At 47.1% G+C, this 15,635-nt stretch overlaps 1 protein-coding gene across 1 annotated transcript in view; it reads left to right on the plus strand.

The window, feature by feature from the left end:
- Window positions 1–492: 492 nt before the first annotated feature.
- Window positions 493–15,635, plus strand: part of IL6ST (interleukin 6 cytokine family signal transducer) — a 52,197-nt gene continuing 37,054 nt past the window's right edge. The window contains exons 1-3 of the mRNA XM_042447828.1: window positions 493–605; window positions 6,840–6,920; window positions 14,954–15,268. Coding sequence (XP_042303762.1) covers window positions 6,854–6,920; window positions 14,954–15,268 — 382 coding nt within the window. The 5' untranslated portion in view covers window positions 493–605; window positions 6,840–6,853. The remainder of the gene's footprint in view (window positions 606–6,839; window positions 6,921–14,953; window positions 15,269–15,635) is intronic.

Genomic DNA, 15,635 nt, shown 5'->3' on the forward strand with positions numbered 1-15,635 from the left:
ATTATACTGTTCAGGCTGCCTCCTCCTGTTGCATTCTGGGATTTGCAGTTTAAGGAGGGGAGCTTTAGAAGCCTCAGCCATAGAGCTCTGAAGCCTCACTGAACTACAAAACCCAGAATGCAACAGGAGGAGGCAACCAGAGCAGTCAAAAGTGGAATATCAGCACTGCAAGAGTGTAATGCGGAAACGTGGATGAGTCTACTGAGCAACAGAAGTATATTCTTGGGGAGCAGGAGGAGAAGCCCGTCCCTCTCTCACAGACACACTTTCCCCTCACTTTAGGGCCAGGCTTGGGCCTCCTCTCCACAAAATGGCGGACCCCTCCTTCCCCTCCCTTTCCCTGAAGGGACCAGCAGAAGCCAAACATCCCGGCAGCCTCAAGCATCTTACGGGAAGCCCCGCCCCCTTCGCCCTGGCCACGCCCATTTTCGTGACGTCGCGTTTATGCCCACCAATGGCTGCGCGCTGCGGAGGGTGAGTGAATGAGTGAGTGGGTCTGGAGGAGGGAGCCGTCAGTCACGGCCGGACCGCCGCCGCCGTCGTCGCCGTGGTCGATGTTCCTTCAGGGGATTCGGCTGGCGCTGGAGGCCTGAGGCGGAGAGGAGGTGAGGCTCTTCGGGGAAGGGAGCAGGAGGCCTCGGGAGAAAAGGGGCGCCGGAGGGAAGGGAAGGAACGAACCCCTTCCTCCCACTTTTGCTTTCCTTTTCCCCTTTCCCTTCTGGAGGGCGACTGGCCTCTTCCTCCGCTTCAGGACTGCAGCCAAGCCCCTGGAAGCCAAGAAAGGAATGGACCCCTCAGCGCCTGGCCTCCCTCCTCCGCCTGGCTTTGCTCCTCTCCCCTCAGGGCGCCCTGTTTTATTTGGGACTCACTGAAATACTTAGTATTATTATTATTATTATTATTTATTCGATTTATTTATTTGTCCCCCTCACGCTGCCTTTTTTGGAATTTACTGAACTATCTTTATTATTATTATTATTATTATTATACTTGTTATTAATTCATTTTATTTATTATCTGTCACCCTCAGTACTTTATTATTATTATTATTATTATTTATTTATTTATTCTTTCCCCTCAGGGAGTCTTTTTTGGAACTTAATGAAGTATCTTTATTATTATTATTATTCATTTTATTTGTTATTTGTTCCCCTCGGGGCATCTGTTTTTGAACCTATTATTATTATTATTATTATTATTATTTCTATTATTATTTCCCCTGGGGGCTTTTTTTTAAAGTTACTGATGTATCTCTATTATTTATTTATTCTCCTCAGGGCATCTTTTTTGAACTTGAAGTATTTACTTATTCCTCCTCTCAGGGCGTCTGTTTTGATCTTACGGAAGTATTCCTTTATTTGTATTTATTCCTTCCTTCCTTCCTTTTCCTTCTTGCCCTCAGGGGGCCTTTTTTGAACTCATTGAAGTATTCATTATTGTTATTACTGCAACCTATTCATTATTCCTCTCAGGGCGTCTTTTTTAGCCTTATTGAAGTACTTATTATCCTTATTATTATTTTACTTATCACTTTCTGTCATCTTTTGGTACATTCAGAGACTTTTAATACCAGCTTTTATACCAAGTTGGTTTACTTTCATTGGAAGAGCGCCAGCATGGTCCAGTGCAGTGATTCTCAACCTTCCTAATGCTGCCACCCTTTAATACAGTTCCTCATGTTGTGGTGAACCCAACCATAAAATCGCGGTGTCTTGGTTCTTAAGACCATCAGAAATACATGTTTCCAATGGTCTTAGGCAACCCCTGTGAAAGGGTTGTTTGACCCTCAAAGGGCTCGCGACCCACAGGTTGGGAACCTCTGGTCTAGTGGTTTGAGTGTGGTTGGACTACAACTCTGGAGACTACAACTCTCCCTGTCCTCCTTTCTACTTTTTAAAGGTACTGTATGAAAAAGGGAAGACTCCAGAGGATGGTCATGTCAGAAACGGAATACCTTTTCCCTCTGGATTTTTCCACCTGGATTTCTCCACTCCTCCACTATTTCTCTCTGACTGTCCCTGCTCTTTCGCTCTCACCTACTGACCTGTTTTCTAATACTGACTAATCTGTGAGCAAATACCCTAAAGACATCAATTTCTGTCTGGTTGTCATAGTTAAGCAGAGTCAGATCTGGTTACTACTTGAATGGGAGACTGCCAAGGATTACCAGTTGCTGAAGGCTATATTTCAGAGGAAGGAACTGGCAAAGCCACCTCTAAGTATTTCTTGCCTTTGACAGCCCCATGAAATTCACTGGGTCACCATGGACAGGCTTCTTGAAGGCGCATCCACATTGTATGACTGTGTTTTTGTGGGCACAGGCTGCATTTCAGTCTTGTGACCTCAGATGATGGTGAGCCTGTAGTATCCCTGGTTTGGGAGTTTCCAGGATTAAATGCATGTTATTCCATATTGCTCACACAGTCTGATCTTTCATATATTGTGGTTGTTTCTGACGTATGGCAGCCCTAAGGTGAACCTATCACAGCAGTTTCTTGGGAAGATTTGTTCAGACAAGAGCTGCATCCACACTGCAGAAATAATCCAGTTTAACACCACTTCAACTACTGGGGCTCAAAGCTGTGGAATCCTGGGAATTGTAGATTGTTGTTGCACCAGAGCTCTCTGACAGAGAAGGCTAAATGTCTCACAAAACTACTGTTCCCAGAATTCCTTGGCATTGAGCAAGGGCAGTTAAGGCAGTCTCAGACTCGGTTATTTCTGCATTGCAGCTCAGTAGGAATTTAAACTCTGGCCTGTTACAGACTGCCAAAATAAAGCTGCTTCGGGTCTCTTTGGAGGTATGCGATTTAAATGATGCATGGGTCCTAAGAGTCAGGAGGTCGCACCAAAGCCACACTCCATTCCTAAGCACTGGAGTGCAGCTTTGGTGCAGCTTCCGGATTCTTAGGATGCATGCATCATTTAAACAGCATACCTCCAAAGAGACCCGAAGCAGCTTTATTTGGTAGTCTGTAACAAGCCTCTGATGTTCCAGAGTCCTAATCCAACACTGACTACTACATCACACTGGTTCCAGCTAAACGTTGATGGAAAATGTTTCTATTTTCCATTCTGAGTTAACAGTTGTGTGTGTGTGTGGGGGGGGGTGTTGCTTGGAAAAGTATATCCATTCCATTTTAATAGACCTTCACCCACAGTTACAAGTTGTGCAGATGTGATAGACCTTGCCACTAGTAAGATGCAGAATTTGTATTTATAAGATATTGGTCTAATCTGCACTGCAGAAATAATGCATTTTGACATGGTTTACGTGCTATGGCTTATTTAGCCACCTCTGTCAGAGACCTTTGGTGCCACAAAAAACTACAAGTCCCAGGATTCCATAGCATTGAGCCATGACAATTAAAGTGGTGTCAAACTGCATTAGTTCTGCAGTGTGGATTAGACCATAGAGTCTGTATTTTTCTTGTATCATCTGCATATGGCTGAATCTGCTCAGACCCATCCCTTATTTAGCCTTATATCCATTCTCTCTGTGTCTTTCCTGAGTCTCCTACTGAGTTGTGTTATAGGGTTTATGCTGTTTACCGAATAATATGCTACCACAAAGAGGAATTTGAGAAGGTATAATAGAAGTGAATTAGTTTCATCTATTATTTTAGGTTACCAGTATTTCAGACCTTTCATAGCTGTTTCATATAATTCAGCTTGAATCTGCAAACTTGCTATTAACTGTAGATGTGTAGTCTTGCCCATGTATATTCTGGAGTAAGTTTCAACACCTTAATTGGAGCTTATTCCCAGGTCAATATCTAGGATTACAGATGTTCTTGTACAAAATACTGGCAGTAGTGTTTGCTCAGATGGGCTTGACTGGTTGTTCTTTCCAGCACTAGTAAAAACAACATAATTAAAAGCATAGCAAAATATGAGCTTACTCCAGCTTAACCCAAGACTGGAAGCCAATCTAAATAAACATGATTTAAATGCCTTCACAAGGTAATCTTACTTTGCCAGTTCTGCTACGAAAAATACGAGGGATCAAGTAAGGAAACTAAAAAAAAAAAGACTAGGTAACTCATGGGTAAAAGCAAAATTCAGAGTTGTCTAATACCTTTGTTAGGATTATTAAAATGTCACAAATGTGGCAAGCTTTTGAGACCTCCAGAATTCCTCACCAGGGTAGATGTTCCAGTATTTAGGGGCAGAAGAACAAAGTCCAGAAATCTGACTATATGTGTTTGGTGTTGTCTCTGCAAGCAGACTGACTTCACAGCTTTCAGGTCTTTTTACAAAGAGATAGTGAACGTTGAGGCTTTGTGCATGTTTTGTGTACATATGTTATGTGCTTTCCAGTAATTATTGACTTATGGTGACCCTAAGGTGAACCTATTGCAGGGTTTTTTTGGCATGGTTTTTCAGAGGGGGTTTGCCATTATATTCTTTATTCTACTGTCCTATTAAGCCACTCTCTATGGAAAACTGTCGCAAGAAAGTGACAGGTTAGCACAGGATTTTCCAACCACATGGGCAGATACCCAGGAAGTATACATATAATCTTTTCCACCTGGAATTGCTTGTTTTTGCTGTGGAACAGTAGTAAGGCCAGTGTTTAATTCCTAAAAAACACAGCTTGCTGCATCTTGTCTGCTAAAATCCTTTTACCCACACAGTTGCTACCTCTCCCTTCCCCAGCCTTATAGTGATAGAAAACAAAATCTCTTACTTAGCAAAATAATTACCTCTTGCTTTCCTGGTTATATTCTTGTCCTTTTCCATTAAGGAGAAATCACCACTTTCCTTTCCAGATCCTTTCTCCTTGTTGAAATAATGCAAGACATATCACAAATTTGGCTGAGCTGTATTTTTGTACGTTTCAGTCCATGAGAAATGATTACCAAAATAAAACCATTTTTAATCACTATCACAGACACCAGTTTTAGCTCAGAGTTGTGTAAAAGCTCCTAGAGGTTACTGTATTTTCTGGCATATAAGATGACTTTTTAACCCATGAAAATCTTCTCCAAAGTTGGGGGTCGTCTTATACTCCAGGTTAAGCTCGGCCTGCTCCCGTCTTCCCAGGCCCAGGCCTCTGCATAGGCTGCGAGGGAGCTCCGTGGCCGGCACAATCGCCGCTGACCTGCTCCCTCCTTGGATTTGGAAGAGGGGTAGTCTTATACGGCAAGTATATCCCAAACTATATTTTAACAAGAAAAGTTGGGGGGCGTCTTATACGCCGGAAAATATGTAACTTTTCTAAATCTTCAGTGAACTGTATAGTCTCTGCTCTGAGCTGACCAATAGGACCCAATACAGAGCAGTTTGTCTATCAAATCCAAGGAAACCCAACAAGCCAAAAGAACTAAGGCTTGGACCCTGCTCACTTTACAAACTCCCCTTCTTGCCCAGGAGGGATAAAAGTTGGATATTCAAATGATTACTTAAGGTGATCATGATTTTAGTTTTTGTCATAGCTGTCTAAAGAAGAGTTGTGATTTGGGAAGCGGGGAATCCACTCCATAATCCTTCAATCCCACTAATTATCCTACTTTTCATATTTGTTTAGAGATGATAAAGGCTAAGATTTTGGGAAATACCTAGCATTTCTTGGCAGGACCAGATGAACGACAGAATAGAGAAATAGAGCTCTAAGATTCTAGGGTCACTGGCTGTCACTAGGAATTCAAATTCAGCCCTTGTGAAATAACCAATGTCAATGGCTCCCTTTGCATTCCTGTATAGTATAGTATTAAGGCTCATATGGCATATTCAGGCAGTCTTAAAAGGAAGTGCTTTGAAAGTGCCATGTGTTAATCTTCCGAAGGCATTGCTGACAAATCCTGAAAAGCAATAGTACAGTTTTCCATGGTTTACATAAATAGCAAGAATAGATATTATGTGGCTTGTGTTTAGGTTCTGGTGCTGCCTATATGGTTCTGCATCACACTGGCCAAGCTATTCCCAGACCTGGTGTAAAAATTACTACATAATGCTGGGGCGATCCAGTCTACCTCTGTAGCTGCAGGGCTGGAGACCAGTGCATGCTTGCTGGACAGCTTCTCCATGACAAGCAAAAATGTTGAAGTTAACTTGTGTTATGTTTAGTTAGAGTTCATCTTTTTTGGTTAAAAAGTTGAAATTAATTTGATATCTCTTTGGCAGTTTTAGCAGAGCATTGTCTCAGATGTTTGGCATCTGCATTAGCTGGATTTAGGAAGCAACTCTGCAGATAGCTACTACAGTCAGCCCTCCATATGCATGGATTCAACCATCTATGGCTTGAAACTAATCAAAACAAATACACATTCCAAAAAGCAAACCTTGATTTTGCAATTTTATATAAGGGGCACCATTTTACTCCGCCAGTATATTTGATGAGACTTGAGTATCCAAAGTTTTTGGTATCCACATGGGTCCTGGAACCAAACCCCAGTAGATATCAAGAGCCCACTGTAGATACAGACCATACTGGTATTCTAGGCAGTTTTTAGTGCAAATTGTATGTCCATCTACTCTCTTTCTCTCCAGATTAGTGCCGTGAAGGCATTTTTTAAAAATATTTTTATGCATTTTGATATGCATATGTCTAACATTAATGTGATCCAAGAAGACACTTTTTCTCTCTTAACATTCTTTGCCTTTGTAATACTTTTCGCTCTCCTTTTTATCCATGCTTACTAAACTGTTAAAGACAGAGGAAACCTCAGAGCCTCCCAACTAGAAAAGATCTTCCTGAAAAAGAAGCCATTCTTATTGTTTGGAAGTTCTGTCTTAGTTTTTAAAAATATTTATGGCACCTTATGCATGCAACTGAGAAAGACAGTAGAAAGAAAAGCCTGTATAGAATAATCTATATAAAATTGTTGTTTTTACAGTGATCTGCTTCAAGATGTTTTCAAAACGAAGATGGTTAGTGCACGTTGTGTGTACTCTTGTGAGTGTCTACTCTTTTGGAGGTAAGTCTGTTGAAATAATGGTTGTAACAAACTGCTATAACTCTTGAAAAGGAAAAGGGGAACAGAGGAGGAGTCTAGCAGCACATTTAAGAATCACTGGGTTTTTAAAGAATAAGTTTTCACAGATTTCAGTCCACTTCCTCAGATGAATTAATAGACTAATATTAAAACATCTGGTACATAGCAGTTATATGATGCAAGGGTGGGGGCAGAACAATAGAAAGATACAAATTGTGACCCTAAAAAAAAAATCTTTAAAGATTTATGTGAGATGATGGCCATTGATCAGACTGGTAGTAATGGTGAAATGTGAAAACAAGACTGCTTACCCAGAGTCATTTATAGGAAGAAACTCTTCTAGAACATGGCCACATAGCCTGAAAAACCCACAAAAAACTACCCTTCTTTTATTTGTCTACACAGAAACCAATTACATACATATATTAATTTATAACTGTAGAGCTGATTACAACATCTCGAACTATTCAGTTTGTATAATGTTTAAGATAACTTTCTTATTAATTTAGGAAACAGTGGTTGTCAGTACCTGTTGATAATATCACTACCTGTATCAAGTCATGCACGCTGCATCAGCATATTAAGAATAAAGAGCTAAATCACTCGCACAAACATAATTTAGTTCTAAATCTAATTGACAATGCCAACTATATAGAGCTGTTAAATCCATGATAACTCAACATTTATGTAGTTTTGATTGATTCAGTATAGGTCTGCTTTAGTTGGGGCTAACAATTGGATTGGGGGTAGAGTTTATTAGACTAAAGGCTCTTATAGCTGATGACCTGTTAATATGACTAAAATACATTTGCTGGGGTCAGGAATGCAGGACCCCATGAAGGTATGAAAACAGAACATTTTTTTTTCCTTTTTTACCTGAGAGAACATCTCTCTAGGAATCTCTAGGTCCTCCTCTGTGGTCCACATCCACCAGATACAGAATTGTGATGGAGGACTTACAGATGCCTAGAGAGGTGTTCTCTCTAGGAATCTCTAGGTTCTCCAGTGCAACTTCTAGTGAAGGCTGGCCTAAAGTCACACTGGAGGAGCTAGAGGGACCTATTAATCAAATCTGTGAAGAATCAAATCTACTAAAATCAAAGCTACTGTTGTGGAGAGCTAAGTGTACTGCTCTTTCTATGACACACAACACTTCTCTTAGATATTAAGGATCTGTCAAAATATACTTTATTAATATAATATTAGAAAGTGATCAATTTCTGTAGAATAAATTGAATAATTACCTTTCAAGAACGGTTGTAACCTAATTGTTCATGAAGCAGATGAAAAACCTGTGTATCACTATAAAGTAACTTCTGTTTCCTTTCATTGGATTAAGGGAATGGACAGGTTGCTTACCTGTAACGGTATTTCTTCGAGTGGTCATCTGCAAATACATACAAATGGGTTTCACTGCGCCTGCGCAGTGCTGCTCGGAACAGTGCTCAGTGCTGCTCAGTGCTGCAGGACACTGAGGGGACGGACGGGTGGGATTTGTATGTATTCGCAGATGACCACTCGAAGAAATACCGTTACAGGTAAGCAACCTGTCCTTCTTCTTCGTGGTCTCTGCGAATCATACAAATGGGTTTAGACTGACAAGCTAAGGTATGCGGCGGAGGGAGTGTCCTGAAACCAAAGCTATGGTAAACCAAAGGTATATTTATTGCAATAATAAACACCTTGAACCATAAAAAAAAGGGTCAGTCTTTTTTCTTGATGAAAGTCAACATAGCAAATATTGCTAGACCTGAGGAGGGAGCAGAGGTCATGCAAGACCGGTTCCATAGACATTGTGCAACCAACATTCAACAGAATGTAAAAAACAGTGACACATGTACATAAGCACTGAAACATAAACTATTAGTAGTGCAATCAATGCAACCCTGAAACCAACACAGCCCTCCCGAAAGCTGCGTCTCGGATGGCCCTGGTGTCCAACCTATAATGTTTGATAAAAGTTAAAGGTTGGGACCAGACGGCAGCCTTGCAGACATCCTCCAAGGGGATCCCCGACAGGAATGCAGAGGATGCTGCCATTGACCTTGTGGAGTGAGACCGAACCCTGCCCGGGAGAGGTTTGCCCAACAGTTCATAGCAGAGGTGGATGGTACCAGTCACCCATTTGGACAACCTCTGCGCAGACACAGGCAACCCTTTCTTCGGTTCCGAGTAGCATTGGAAAAGTCTCTCGGACCGACTGGAGGCAGCAGTTCTGTCCAGGTAAAATGCCAGTGCTCTCCTGACATCAAGAGAGTGTAGGCGTCGCTCCTCATCCGACGTCAGGTTGGATGCGAGAGTGGGTAACACAATGTCTTGGCACATGTGGAACGCAGACACAACCTTCGGCAAGAAGGTGATGTCAGTACGGAGGACCACCTTGTCCTTGTGGAACCTCAAGAATGGCTGGTCCCTCCGTAAAGCACAGAGTTCGCCTGCACGCCGGGCAGAGGTGATGGCCACAAGAAAGGCGGTTTTCCAAGTCGCTAGTCTCAAGTCCGCTGTGGCCATCGGTTCAAAAGGCTTGGATTGGAGGGCGGACAGTACCGACTCCAAACTCCAAGCCGGCGTTGGTACCAACACAGGAGGATAAAGGTTGGCACAACCCTTCAGGAACCCCTTCACCAAGGGGTCTTTGAAGAAAGAAACCCTCCCCCCGAACTGGTATTTGGCACAGATGGCAGACAGGTAGCATTTGATGGATGTGAGGGACAGCCCTCCATCCAAAAGTGCCATCAAAAACTCCAGCACCACTGGAGTGGACACCTGTGCAGGAGACAAGCCCTTTTGGTCAAGGAAGAGGCAAAATCTCCTCCATTTCAGGGCATAAGAGTGCTGGGTGGAAGGTTTCCTCGCAGCCAGGATCACCGTCCTCACTGCCTCCGGCAGGGTAGTCAGGGCTGAATCCTCCAGGCTACCAGCGGCAGGCTCTCGATGTCCGGGTGGAGAATCCGTCCGTCCTGGATCGACAGCAGGTCCGGACGCGGGTCGAGACGGAGGAAGCATCTCCTGGAGAGGTTGAGAAGGGATGCGAACCACGGCTGTCTCGGCCACCACGGGGTGACCAGGATCGCATGCGAGCGGTCTGTTGTCATCTTGGACACCACTCTGATGATGAGAGGGAACGGAGGGAAGGCGTAGAGGAGCTCCCCCGTCCAGAGGAAAGCGAATGCGTCTCCGAGGGATCCGTCCAATCGCTTCCTGGAGCAGAACTGGGGACAGTGGCTGTTCCATCTGGTCGCGAAGAGGTCGATCCGGGGGGTTCCCCACCGATCGAAGAGGTCGCTGACCGTCTCGGGATGGAGCCTCCACTCGTGGCACACCGATGGAGATCTGCTGAGGCGGTCTGCCAACTCGTTGTCCTCCCCGGGAAGATGAATTGTCTGGAGGAGGACGCGTCTCTGGATGCACCAGTCCCAGATGCGGAGCGTGAGGTCGAGCAGGGTCCTGGATCTGGTACCACCTTGCTTGTTGATGTAATACATCACAGTGGTGTTGTCTGTCCTCAGGAGGACCACCTTTCCTGTGACAGCGAACTCGAACGCCCTCAAGGCCTTTTCCACTGCGAGCATCTCCAAGGCGTTGATGTGGAGGAGCTTGTCTTGTGCGGACCACCTGTCTTTGAAGACAAGGTTGAGCAGGTGGACGCCCCATCCCTCCAGGGATGCATCGGTTGTCAGAGTCAGTTGTGCCTGGGGCTGATGAAAGGGCATCCTGGTGCAGACGTTGGAGCTGTCTAGCCACCATCTGAGGGAAGCGGCCACCGGTCTCGGTACCGTGAGCCACCTTGACGGAGGGTCCTCCAACGGGGAGAAGACGGAGAGGAACCAGGATTGGAGAGGTCGAAGACGGAGTCTTGCCCAGGGGGTGACGAATGTCGTCGATGCCATGTGGCCCAGGGCGACTTGGACGTCTCTGGCTCTCACCCTTCTGTGGGAGATGCACGGCCTGAGGGACGTTGTCAGGGCCTGAAACCGGTCCGGAGGGAGGAAGGCTAAGCAGTTTTCGGTGTCGAGGATGGCCCCGATGAACTTGACCTGCCTGGTCGGTGTGAAGTGGGACTTTTCCCTGTTGACGACCAGCCCGAGGGAGTTCAAGAGGTGCAAGGCGAATGAGACTGCCTCCTGCAGCTCGCCTTGGGATTCGGCTGCAAACAGCCAGTCGTCCAGGTAGGGAAAGACCATGAAGCCCTTTTGATGAAGGTATGCCACCACCGGTGCCATGCACTTTGTGAAGACTTGTGGAGCCGTGGCCAAGCCGAAAGGAAGCACGTTGTAGTGGTACGAGGTGGAGCCGACAGCGAAGGCGAGGAATCTCCGGTGGGACTCTCGGATCCCGATGTGGAAGTAGGCATCCTTCAGGTCGACGGTCGCGAACCACAGGCCCTGGTGAAACAGAGGCAGAATGGAAGCCAGGGTTACCATTCGAAAGCGACGGTAGTCAAGGAACAAATTCAATTGTCTCAAGTCCAGGATGGGCCTGATGCCCCCATCCGCTTTCGGTACCGTGAAGTACCTGGAGAAAAAGGCCCGAGGACATTGGTCGGGCGGCAAAGGGGAGATTGCCCCTTTACCAAGCAAGGCGCGCACTTCGTCGAGAAGGGTGTCCAAGGGGGGAGTGGACATGAAGGCTCCAGTTGGCGGGAGCTCTTGGAACTCGAGGGCATAACCCCTACGGACGATGTTGAGAACCCACGAGTCCGATGTTATGGAGGCCCAGGTGTTAACGAAGGGCCTCAAAATGTCCAAAAAGAAGAGGGGTAAAGGAGAGACGAAGCGCGCTGCGTCCCTTCAGGCTCTCTTCTTCCCCTGGTCGGTGTCCTGCCGGCGGGACTTGCGGTACCGAGGCGGGAAGTTGCAACGGCCAGAGGAGGAGGAAGACTGCGAGGGGAAGCAGTGTCTCTGGGAGCCCTGCTGCTGGGACTGCCGATCCCGGGAGAAAGTCCCCTGTGACTGACCTTGCGGCTGCCACGGGCGCTGACGCTTCCGGAACGGAGAAGCCGGTGCTGAGGACATGCCATGCTTCTTCGCCGCCGCCTTCATCCTGAACTTCCTGTTCAGGCGGTCGTCGGTCTCGGCGTGGAAGAGCCCGGTCCCGTCGAGCGGCATGTCCTCGATGGCCGCCCTGACCGTAGGGTTGAGGTCGGAGGCCCTCAACCAGGCGTGGCGTCGAAGTGCCATGGATGCTGACATGGCCCTCCCTGAGCAGTCTGCCATATTCCTGGAAGTGGTGATGAGCCAACTCCCAATGGAATGAGCCTCGTCCCTGATCTCCACCAGCTGCCTCTGGATGTCATCTGGGACATCCGGGACGGGGAGATCCGTTCCATGAGGGTCTGGATGTAGGCCCCCATGCAGGCGGTGTAATTGGCAGCCTTGACCCCAAGGGCCGATGCCGAGTAGGCCTTCTTGGCCAGTCCGTCCACCTTCTTCGCCTCCCGGTCGACAGGGGAGGTGGCCTGCTTCGGGACGAAGCTGTGTTGGGCTCCCTCCACGATGGCAGAGTTCGGCCTGGGGTGGTCGGCCAACCAAGGGCAGCTTGCCGGGGTGACCCTGTAGAGCGACTCTACCTGGCGGGAGGGCGCCGACAGGGTGGCCGGAGAGTCCCAGGACCTCTTGACAATGGTCTGGAGTGACGGAAGGAGAGGCAGGCAAGGTGGAGTAGGCACTCGACCGTGCACCCGACGCTCAACCGCGGTCTTCCGCGGAAGCGAGCTCGATGTCGAGGGCCCTCGCCATCTTCATGACGTGTTCGGTGAAGGACCGGACGTCGTCCGACGGGGAAGACGGCTCTGGGTTATGCATCCTCTGGGGAGAGGCCGGGCCCGAGAGGACATCCTCGTCCGAAGGCGCCTCAGACGGAAGCAGTGGCTCGTCGTCGGAGTCCAGGTCAGAGGAGAGGGGATCCGTCACTCTAACCTGGGATCTCGGGCGGGTTGGAGCAAGGTCTGCTGAGGATCGCGAGCGCCTGCGAGGCGGAGACGGCGACCTCTCGTAGACAGACACGGTCGGGACCGATCTGGACGGGGTGCCTTGGTCTACAGGACGGGGGTTCAGCCTGGTGAACTCCTTCATCGCTCTGTCCTCCGAAACCGACACGTAATACCGGCGCGATTGCGTGTCGAAGAAGAGGTCCGGTATCTCGTGCCCGCGGGGCTGGCCTTCCTCGTCATCGGTTGTAGGATGGGAGGGCGACCAGTGTTCTGGGGAGCAAGGGAGCACGGTGTCGTCCGTCCCGTGGACAAAATCCATGGTGGGCAGAGGCGGTGGGGTGTCCGGTACCGGAGTCCGCCGACCTGCCGGCGTCGGCTCCGGATCGCGAGGAGCTGCCGAAGTGGAAGCGCGGGCCTGTTTGGACTTAGACTTCGGAGCGTGGCAAGATGCCTTGGATGCCTTGGAAGACGAAGGCGAGGCGAGATGGACCTCCTGCTCAGTAGCCTTCTTCGAACGCGAGCCCTCCGATCTCTTCTTCGGTTTGGAGGCCGGCTCGGTACCCTCAGTCCCCGAAGACTTATGGGGGCGCTTGGAGGGTTCGTCGGTGGCGCTGGGCGGTTTGGAGCCACGGGCCACATCGGGGGTGGTGGAAGAAGTTGTCCCGGCCGGGACACACACCACGCTGGAAACGGCGGCCCTCCCCGATGTCACGCTGGACACACTGGCCCGAGACGAGGTGGGGGCGCGGAAGGCGGGACAGAGGACGACCGTGAACCCCCCTCTTGTACCTTGCCGAGGGCAATCGCCGAAGTGAGCCGGGACTCACGGTTCTTCCGGGCCTGGGACGAGAGGGATCTGCAGAGCAGGCAGGCCTTGGTATCATGGTTTTTGCCCAGGCACAAGAGGCAGGAGGAGTACGGGTCCTGGACGAGCACCTTGCCCCCGCAAATGTCGCACTTCTTGAAAGGTGCAGGCATTTCCAAAGTCGTCGAAGCCAGAGGGGAATCCAAAAACGAGGTCAACAGTCCGAAGTTACCAGGGGCGGGAGACAAAGAATGGTCAAGAGTACAGTCCGAGGTCAAAAACGAAAGTGATTCCAAGCAAGCGAAGCAAGCTAAAGTTCCCTGAAGCAGCTAGCGCGGCGGAAAAAAGGAACTGGGGAAAAGAGCGGGAAGGCAGGGGCCTTATAACGGGTGGGCGGAGTTACCGCCAAAAAGTTTCAATATGTTGCAGAGTAAACTCTGCCCAGTGATTCCAGTAGGTTCCGAGCAGCACTGCGCAGGCGCAGTGAAACCCATTTGTATGATTCACAGAGACCACGAAGAAGAAATAGCTCTTACTCAAAGCTATCTCCATGCTGGCCTCGTTTTTTGTTCTATCCCAGTTCTTTTCAGTTCTGCCTTGCATTTTGATTCACTCTCAACTTTGAAATCCTAGAATGTAGAAAAATGTATATTAGTATGAATAGGAAATGTAGATGGCTATTAGGAAAATAGTTCTGTTTCTAGATTTAATTTCATTTGTTTAATGCATTTATACCCTACCTTTATGTGGCTGTGTCAAGTGCCCCTATATCATATCTGATTTGGATAGTACAATAAGTGAACGGAAGGAGAATTTTCTGTCCCTGTCTCCTCACTGGAGCATCCTACAACCGTTGCAAAGCCTTTCTTAAGGGTTAGACAACGATCCCAAATAGTGTGGGATGTAACTATTTGGGTGGAGGAGTAGCCCAAGAGGAGGTGTGAATTCTTCATTTTGGGGTGACTTCTAGCATTGTGAACAGCCCACTGCAACATACTTAAGTCAACAGTCTATTGCAACAGAAGGGCTTCCCAACCTTCTGGATAGGTTTTTAAAGGTATTGGTGGCTGCTGTTGGGAGATAGGAGACTTTCTTTTTGTCCACTTCCTTTGAATCACTTACCTGGGATTCTGAGACAATTTGTAAAATGCAAAATAAGTAACTTACATTTCATTTTTCTAGCATACTTTCTAGGTAGCTGTTTGTGTGTGTCTGTGATATTGTTGTAGATCGCTGAAAGTATTTATATTGACTGAAAATGAATACAATCTCTCTCAGTTTCAGATGCACTTGTGGAAATGTGTGGTTATATCCACCCAGAGTCTCCAGTACTACTGCCCTTTGGCTCCAGTTTTACAGCATTCTGCATTCTCAATGAACATTGTCCATTTTACAGCAAAGTACATGCTAATCAGATTATCTGGAAAACAAAAAATGTGGTTGTCCCTAAAGAACAGTATCGTGTAATAAACCAAACTGTTTCTAGTGTAACATTCAATGATACCTCTGCATTGGTTTCTCCTCTGACATGCAACATCTTAGTAGAAGGAAACATTGAGCAGAACATCTATGGAATTCATATTCACTTGGGCTGTAAGTATTCCCTTTTCTTCCTTTTATTTTTCCTGGTGGAGTTTTCTTCCTTTTGGAGACACTGAGAAAATTCTATTTTAAATGTACAGCATTTTGTTAGGAATACCTTTTATTTCTGGTGCTAGAGAAGCTGGATACTGTTTTTACATTGTAGTTAAAATTTGTATGGGAAAGGAAAAGAGCTCAGTATTGCAGATAAATTTGTTGTTGTTAACTGCCCTCGAGTTGATCTTGACCAATGGCAACCCTGTGGATGAGACATCTCCAAGACCCTGTCCTTCACTGCTCTGCTTAGCTCCTATACATTCATACCCGTGACTTCCTTAACAGAGTCCATCCATCTAGCATGTAACCTTCCTCTCTTTCT

Source organism: Sceloporus undulatus, chromosome 2 (genome assembly GCF_019175285.1).
Source record: "Sceloporus undulatus isolate JIND9_A2432 ecotype Alabama chromosome 2, SceUnd_v1.1, whole genome shotgun sequence".
Lineage (NCBI taxonomy): Eukaryota > Metazoa > Chordata > Lepidosauria > Squamata > Phrynosomatidae > Sceloporus > Sceloporus undulatus.